Raw genomic sequence first — 9582 nt, 5'->3', positions numbered from 1 at the left:
ACAAGAGCCAGCTTGTTCAATGGACATTCTGTCAAGGATCAAATAGTTACATCTTTCACAAAGTTTAAATAATATATTTGGACATGAAAACATGGCTCAAAGTGGGGCACTTAAATTTCGAGTATAGTTGAGAAAGAGATGTAGAACTCAGAGCTAAATCTCTACTTGTTGAGATGATCCAATTATTGGAGAATAGAGCCAGAGGTTCTCTTGATAGAACCTTTCAGGTAGATGTTTCCTTGGTACAACTACTCTAATGTTTGCCTTTGGGCACAGTCAGAGAGTCAGGTTAATAAACAATATATGTTATCCCACTATAACATTTGCTGAATCTTTTTCTCTCAGTAATGAGTCCAGCTAGTGGTGCTATCCTTTACAAAGGGACAATTTAAGGAAGGTGTTTGGTGGATTACTCTGGCTTTATTTACCCTTTCACTGAGCTTCCCCTTTCTATCAGTAGAAAAACAGCCACAGATTGCTGTGTCTAATGTGGGGTGAGGCTGGGGGAGGAGGCAGATTTTGACAGATGGCTAGACTCGGGAGTTCATGCATAACACCATATTTATTTTAAGTATTTAGCAGATAAAAGGGTAACTTAATAATCAGTGACTTTTATGATATTGCTGAGTAAAGATCAATAACAACAAGAACAAAGCACTGAAACTAAGCATCAGGAAGTTGTCCAAAGAAGAAGGTATTAGACCCACAATTCAAAAATACATATACATGATAAAAGACATGTTCAGAGTTGAATCAAGAAAAGTTTAGTTTTTGGAAGAAACCTAGAGTTTCATCACAGAGTTAGATCAGATACATTCCTAGTCTGTGCTAAAATAATCAATACTTTTTCTTGATTTATTTCTGAATTACACTGGTACCTTCTCCTCCATATCAGCAATCACATAAGACACAACAGTCCAAAGAGCAGCACAGAGATTCATTTTGACTGGATCCTGAACCGTCATTGTGTCGCCTTGGGAATGATGAAACCAGAAGTATTTAGTGATATCGTTACTCAAACTGGCACCTGTGGAGAACAGAACAAAGGTATTTCCTTGTCACGTGAATGTTATAAATTTAGACAGAACCTTTTAGATTGCGTTTCATTAACTCTGAAACGGTAAATCTGTGATCTTATGGTCTGAAGAAAGACATAGAAATATAGAAGGAGATAACCTAGAAAAGAAAGGATGGAATCCAGTGCTATCCTCTCAGCTTCTATTGTTGCTTTTTTCTGAGGTCAGGAAATCCTGTGACCCTAGCCAAATTGGAGCCAGGTTGGCAACAGATTAGGATTAAAAGCATTCCATACCTCCCAGGCCTTTTCCATCCCTCCTGATCCATTTAGACCAACTATTTTGTTGTCTAAGCCATGTTTTCTCTAAATTTTAAGCATGATGGTTGGGGAATTCTGGGAGATGAAGTCTACACATCTTAAAATTGCTGAGGTTGAGAAACACCAGTCTAAAATTATCTTCTTGCCACTATTTGGAATGGGAGGAAATCTTAAGAAGCAGAAGTTCCACAGGATGAAGGGTAGGTTGTAAATCTATGGTTATGATTGTCCTACGTTCCATAAGGTGTGTGAAATGTTTTTAAGTCACTCTGTTTTTGTCACTGCGTAATGACTTAAATAATTTGTATCAGTCTTGCAAAACTAAACGCAAATGCAAATGCTGACTAATTATTTTAAAAATATTAATAATGCTATTGATCATTTTATTATTCCCCATAGACTTATTTTAGGGAATATGGTTCTCAGGGGTATGAGACCTTGAGACATGTTCTGAAGTTAAATCTCTTTTGCCATCTGTGCTTGGAAACATTGAGTAAATTACAAAATCTCTCCCCCTCCTCCCCCTCCTCCTCCTCCTCCTGATATTTTAACACCCTGCCCCCCAAAAAATCCCAAACTCAACCTCAAACAATTACATTATGCAACAAATCCCACTAAAGGAGGGAAAATTGAGAGAAACCGGAATTGGCACATTCACAAAAATGACAAAATTGAAGGAAATAAAACTGACAGATTCACTAGACGTTTGACCCCTAGCCAAAGTGCTTAATTTTTCCCTTTACCCTGATGTTAAACGTTGCTCCCCTGAAATAAATGAAAATATGCCTTTGGCTTTGAGTCGCTTAATAACATCCTTGTTAAATTGAAACCATTATTTGCTGCAATCCAAGAAATTCTTGGCATGTGTCATGAATGATATTGTGGTCTGGACCTAAATCGCATTAGCTTCCAAGAGTTTACTGGGAGCTTAATGATTCCATTGCTCAGAGCATCTGCAAAACTGGGAAATATGACACAAATCAGCTCCCAAAAGATGTTGCAATGAAGAAAACTGACAGGAAGCCTGAGATGGTGCCTAAAATATCTGTTTAAGTAGAAGAAGAGTTTCAACCAGATGCCACATGAGCAGTATCATGCTTCTATGTAAGAATAATGGGATGAGTTCAAGCCAATGCACAGTAATAATTACATTTATTGGTTATTCAGCATATAAATGTTGCACTGCATTTCTCTTTTAAGTGCTTTAGTATTTTGAAATATGGGATGAATTCATGCCTATTGCACATCATCCTAACAGACAAGTAGAAAATGGGTGGTCTCAAAACCCGCATTTCAAATACATTCAAAGGAAAACAGAAGATGAAAAGAGAAATGAAAACAAATATTAAAACAGCCAGATGGATGGATGGATGGAACCACAAAGTTCCTCATGAGAGATAGAGAAGGTGCATCTTCCTAGGGGACCCCGACCAATAGGAGATGCAAGATGAGAAAGTAGTTCTCTTCAGTTATCTAGTCCCAGGGTACCTGACATTTAGAGCTGAGTATTCTTTCCTTTTTAATTACAGTCAAGGTATATACTTTAAGCTATTTCCTCCTGAATAAGAGAAGGAAAGGCAGAATTATCGACAGTGATAGAAGATATATTTAGCAGGTTCTGAAGTGCAAAAGCTTGTTTGCTTTTCTTCACATTATCTCTTACTTGTGTCCTAAGATGGTTCCGCATTAAAGGCTCCGGATTCAAATGCATGCATTTAAGGAAAGGAGGCAGAGAGGAAAGGCACATATTTTATCCATTGGTGTGCAATCTTCATCATCATGGAAACATCCAGATGTGTTGGCACTGAAGATCCCAGAATTCCCAGGTAGTAGTATCAGCCTCCCAGGGTTAATTCTAATATATCACAAATGTCGGGTTTGATTTTTTTACATAGAGCCTAATAGTAGTATCAGCCTCCCAGGGTTAATTCTAATATATCACAAATGTCGGGTTTGATTTTTTTACATAGAGTCTAATAAATAGAAATATTATAATAAACAATCCATGATTTTCATGGAGAAAAACTATATTGTCATGTAAAAAATCAATGTAGTTGCTAAGAGTTCACACCAATCTGATGGGCACATAATCAATAAAAGGAAGGGAGGGAAGATCATAAAATGTGAGAAAATGTCATTTGATAAATCTGAATTTGCATTATCTACTGCTTTCACAAATTAGGGCTAGCAAGCTGTCTTGAATGTTTGAAGAGCATGGAAATCTGGTGAGAGATTTGAGTGTATTGATGTTGAATAGTAAGTAGATGACTAAGCAGCTTCATTTTTAATTGATTGGGTGTTTGAAAAGCCAAGTCATGTGCCACCCTAACAATGACTATTTGCACTCCAAAGTGCTTGGCACTTGGCAGGCTCTACAAAGCCAAGAGATAGCTTAAAATGTAATAAGTAAATAAAAACCATTATGCAGGAGGTCTATCCACTCAGAATCATCTGAACTGAGAGATAGGAGGCAAATAAATTTGATCAATCAATCAATCAATCAATCAATCAATCTTACCGTTTCTCCCTGGTAGTAGCCAAATTCTAGCCTTCTCAAGGCTTCAAAACAGTACATAGAAAGCTAATTCAAGCTACCCAGCAATCTGAGATTTGGCTGGAATAAAATATTTTATAAATGTATTTGTTTCTTTAGTTAAAGCATCACTACTGAACAAATCCAAAATTCTTTTGCTCCACAGACAAAACCAAAGTTTTCTTTGGCACAATTAGGAATTCAGAATCTTCCTTTTACTCCACACTCAGTTTTCTCCACTCTAATAAACTGCTTAATAATGGAAAGGAGGCTAATCTATGGTTGGTATCTGGAAAGATAGATACCAAAAACCTTCATGAATTACTGACTTTCTGGTATTCAAGATAGTCCCTGTGAGCTGTGGTGGCGCAGTGGTTAGAATTCAGTATTGCAGGCTAACTGACTGCTTATTCCAGGAGTTCGATCCTAACCGGCTCAAGGTTGACTCATCCTTTCATCCTTTCGAGGTCAGTAAAATGAGGACCCAAATGGTTTTGGGGGAGGGGCATATGCTGATTCTGTAAACCTCTGTAAAGCTTAGAGAGGGCTGTAAAGCACTGTGAAGCGGTATATAGGTCTAAGTGCTATTGCTATTGCTTTTATAAAACACAACAAATGTATTTTCTCTGTGGGTGCTGCTGTTTGGGTGCTGCTGATCTTTAATAATACTACAAAAGATTATGAAAAATGTTCAGCACTTTTCTTCTTCATTAGCTTTTATCCTAACTGAAATTCTTAAAAGATTTTTTGGGGGGATTTTTTTTTTTATTTGATTTATATGCCGCCCTTCTCTGGAGACTCAGGGCGGCTTACAATGCGTTAAGCAATAGCCTTCATACTTTTGTATATTTATACAAAGTCAGCTTATTGCCCCCACAATCTGGGTCCTCATTTTACCTACCTTAGAAAGGATGGAAGGCTGAGTCAACCTTGAGCCTGGTGAGATTTGAACTTGCAGTAATTGCAGGCAGCTGATGTTAATAACAGTCCTTAAGTCTGCTGTGCCACCAGGAATTATATTAAATATTTTAAAGATGGCATTGATCACAATGCAACAGCAGCAAAATTAGTATTTTTGGTCCCTTACCACCACTGCTCAGGGATCTCTGTGTTAACAAAACTATGTAAAGCTATTTTTGGGCTTACAGTGTAATTGGCATTCAGCATAGGTTTACTTTAGAGTAAACTGATAGAAAATCAGAGGTGTTCCATGGGTTGCAAAATCTGATGTCAGGAGCTGTACAGATAGTACAGATTGAATTACGACCACAATTGAGACCAGAATTTCCATTCCTCAGCAAGGCAGTTTTTAGGTGAGCCGCACCTGATTTTATTACATTATTTTCCCATGGTTGTTAAGCAAAAGAGTTGTTAAGTGAATCACATAGTCATTAAGCAAATCCCATTTCCTTTGTTGACTTGGCTTGTCAGAATCCATCTGGGAAGGTTGCAAATGGTGATCAGGTGACACTGGGAGTCTGCAACTGCCAAATGCCCAAATTTTGGTCATGTGACTGTGGAGATGCTATTATATTCATTAGGTGCATAGACTGGTTATAAGTCACATTTTCCAGTGCTGCTGTAACGTTGAATGGTTGTTAACTATTTGGAATGATTGTAAGTCAAGGACTGCCTATACATTTTTCTGGGGTATCAGGTTGGCCCGCCTTAGGAGAAGGCAGCTCAAGAACTTACACCAAAGACCATCTTTTTCTGATGCTTTAATTGCTGTTAACAATGCCCTCATATCACAAACCATATGAGTCTTTATTGAGATTTCCTGGCTATCAGAAATTTTATTTGCATTACCAAATTGTTTCTCCTCTGGATACATCCGTGTAGGATCAGATTAGATGAGTGATTAGATGCATTATTGAAATTAAGGTGTGATTTTCCATTACTCTCCTTCTCCATTTAAAATTGCAACCTCAAGATGCACATATGATGTGATAGTGATCCTCGGAAATCACTGCCAATGTTTATATCACTACATTATATCACTTTATCATCTTTTTCAGCATCCCTGCCCTGATGAATGTTCGTTTATATTTAAAAGTTTTATATGGCTGGCCATCTTATAAAACACAACCCTGCTTGGCTTACAACAGGTAGTCTTTGACTTTCAACTGTTTGTTTAGCGACCGTTCAAAGTTACAACGTATTTATGACGGTTGCAGTATTCTGGACTCATGTGAACTTTTGCGACTTTCTGACAAGCAAAGTCAAAGGGGAAAGTGGATTCACTTAACAACTGTGGCTAGGAAGGTCATAAAATGGGGCAAAATTCACTTAAGAAATGTCTCACTTAACAACATTCATTTTGGACGGCATGTATCATTTCTATTTTTTGCTTCAGACGCTGCAACCTCTAGAACTTGCATCATTCCATAAGATTAAGTGAGCCAATTTGTGCCTTCAGCAACAGACAATACGCTAAGAATTTTTGTCAAATCAAGCCAAAGTGATCAAGAAGTTAATGTAGTTCCAGTGCCATTAACTCTGTCACTGAGCCTCCACACTTGAAATTACTGAGGAAAGTAAATGGTGCTTGAGTTATCCTGCTACAGACCTTGAAATAGTTTCCGGCACTGAGTTTATAAATAACACCAGAAGTCCTGCTGTTTTACCTCCTGATTCACTCTTCTCTAAAGCTTTTAAAATTCAAGATTTAAACAAAATGGAGAAAAGGAAAGCACTTATTCAGCTGCCTTGCGGTTAATTAAATGAGGATTGCCAAAGGGGAAGGAGAAAAAAAATATATGTTGTGCGTCCAATTTCCCTTTCTGTTTAATCCATTTTTTATTCATTTGTATTGATGCAGTAAATAGGTTGAATTATAACTCAGATTATCACAGTTACTTTGCAGCACAACTTTCGCTTTTGTGTCCCAGAATCTGTTGCAGCAGCTAGAGATAAAAACTAGGCCTCTGTATACAACTGGTGTGAAATCAGGCTTCCGTGAAGGAAGAGGTTTCACTCTACAGCACAAATGTGGGACAGGGATCTAAAATAATTTATCCTAAAGTGCTCCCAAGTTAGCCAAAATAAATGTAGGCTTTGTTTTATAAGAACACTTTGGTGGCATTCCCCATCTCCATTTCTTCCAGGCATTTTAGACAAAGATTCTTTACTATTAAACAGAATGGATTACCCACTGCCAAATTATTGGATTTTGGAGATTGATACAATGGTTAAGTTTTTCTTTTCTTTCATTCCATGATCTTTTCTTTCATTCTTTCAATTCTATTTCCATCTGGGCTAACATAAAAAGGTAAAGGTAAAGGTTCCCCTCGCACATATGTGCTAGTCGTTCCCGACTCCAGGGGGCGGTACTCATCTCCGTTTCAAAGCCGAAGAGCCATTGCTGTCCATGTCTTTGTGGTCATGTGGCCGGCATGACTAAACGCCAAAGGCACACGGAACACTGTTACCTTCCCACCAAAAGGTGGTCCCTATTTTTCTACTTGCATTTTTTACGTGCTTTCGAACTGCTAGGTTGGCAGAAGCTGGGACAAGTAATGGGAGCTCACCCCGTTACATAGCACTAGGGATTCGAACTGCTGAACTTCCGACCTTTCGAATGACAAGCTTAGCGTCTAGCCACTAAGCCACCGCGTCCCAGGCTAACATATAGTACTGTATAATAATGGCAGAACGTATATAAATTATCTTAATATATCATCTATATAACTGGAAGTTTAAATGAGCAACAAATGCCATAAATTGAATCCCCAATAATTTAAAGCAAAACTATATCTTAATTTTATCGCTGAATTTAGTCTATCCTAAACAACTAGAAAGTTATATCAGATAAGATGGCAATTGCAAATAAGAATGTACATTCAGACAATTTCTTTCTTATCTACACTAGCTAAATGGTATCTCCGGTATGCTGATATACAAAGGATATATTAAGTATTGAATGAAATGGATTTTCTCTACCTGACAAAAAAAATCCAGATTTCTAATTTATGAATAATGAATAATAGCCCTGTTATTTGGAGAAGAAATAAGAATGAACAGATTAATTGTATCATTTCTATATGTGTATGGGTAATTCTTAGTTTGCTTGCATTCCTACACAAATCCGTAAGGTTCCAGGTTTTTATGAATACTGCAAGAAAATTCACATTTTATTTCCTATATTGTTTCTCATAAAGTATTTGTTTAGAAATATATTTTCTTATTTTTAATTATTTATTATTGCAGCTACTCAGTCCCATAAACTCTGGGTTATTTACAAATATGAAACAATAAAAACTGTTAAAATCTCAATTCCATAGGCAGCCTGGACGAAAACAACCAAATAATAACCAATCCAATCAAACCAGTGTACTGAGTATTTCCATGTGAGTTGAAACCACTTAAAGTACAGGTGTCAAACTCGATCGTGTCACGTGACGTATCGTGACTTATCGTGATGTTTTTTTTCCCTTTGTGGATCCAGGGTGGGCGTGGCCTATGTGTGACCATGGACCGCCAGTTTGACAGGTCTGATTTTAAACAACTGATTGCCTTCTGTGACCATGAGGATGCATTCCACTGTGATTTATATTCAGCATTTCCCATATATTTACAAACACCTTGCTCTGCATTTGTCAGGCTTGGTACTAGATGGTAGTTGTTTTTTGTCATAACTTACATTCCTGTCTTGGGAAACTTCAGCTCCCAATATATCTTCCACAGCCCTAGTTATTGGATCAAGGTGAAAGAGGTGAATTGGTATAGGCAATACTATACCGATGTACTAATGCCTAGTACAAATGATATCATCATTTGTACTATGAATACAGAACTCTCCACCAGTTAGAATGCCAATTGCATGCCATTCAATCTACTCTGCTGTCTTTGATCAATTGATGTTTCATTTATTTTGCACATATTGATATACTTTAACACACAATGCCCTATTGGCCATTCACTGTAGGGATGATTGGTTCTTATTATTTATAATTTATGTTGAACACTTTGATGTTTAGTCAAAGTGCCAAAGCTTTGGTCAGAATTCCAGAGATTTGACATTTCTCTGCCTCCCAGTCTTGTTCTTCTTGATTCACATGCTACTTCTAAAATTTCTTTTAAGTAACTTAGTCCTTTGAAGCTGCCATATTGCAGAGAGTTGAGAACTTTTGTCCACTCTTTTCATTTTCCTTTTACAACCCAGATGCAGTCCCTAAAATTTCCTAACATCTTGAAAGTTTCCTTCTTTTTTAACTCTATTTAGCTAAAATATATTACCGTATTTTTCAGAGTATAAGACACACCTACCTTTTTTGGTGAGGAAAAGAAGAAAAAGAAATCTCCCTCTGCCTCAGCAATTTTGCCTCGTTGCAGCAAAATAGAAAACAGACTGCTTTACTTTCATTTTCATTTTCAGCATAGCTTGATTAGCACAAGGGAAAAAAAATCTATTGCAGCAATTTACCTCCTTGCAGCAAGCAGCAGAGCCCTGCGCAAAACAGCTGAGAGCAAAACAGCTGAGAGTCAGGAGGCCAATCCAATCATTTTGTGCTAATTAGGCTGTGCTGACGCTGAAAGGAGCTGTTTTTTCTTGCTGTTTGCTGCAGCAGAGGCTAAAGGATGGGGGCCGGTGGGTAGGCGGGGCTACATTCGGTGTATAAAACGCACCTAAATTTTCACCCCCTTTTAGGGGTGTCTTATACTCCAAAATATACAGTAATTCCTGCAGAATTTAGGCAGACATCTATGTAGA

The 9582-nt window shown here is 37.5% G+C and overlaps 1 protein-coding gene across 2 annotated transcripts in view; it reads right to left on the bottom strand.

The window, feature by feature from the left end:
* Positions 1 to 543: 543 nt before the first annotated feature.
* The window catches only part of CPQ (carboxypeptidase Q), a 147958-nt gene continuing 138919 nt past the window's right edge, over positions 544 to 9582 (bottom strand). For both annotated transcript variants that reach the window (XM_034422486.3, XM_034422488.3), the window contains exon 8: positions 544 to 1027. In XM_034422486.3, coding sequence (XP_034278377.2) covers positions 867 to 1027 — 161 coding nt within the window. In that variant the 3' untranslated portion in view covers positions 544 to 866. The remainder of the gene's footprint in view (positions 1028 to 9582) is intronic.

The sequence above is a fragment of the Pantherophis guttatus genome, chromosome 3 (assembly GCF_059756535.1).
Source record: "Pantherophis guttatus breed Tessera chromosome 3, ASM5975653v1, whole genome shotgun sequence".
NCBI classification, from domain to species: Eukaryota; Metazoa; Chordata; class Lepidosauria; order Squamata; family Colubridae; genus Pantherophis; species Pantherophis guttatus.
The sequence above is the reverse complement of the archived record's forward strand: the minus strand, read 5'-3'. Positions and strand labels throughout refer to the sequence as shown.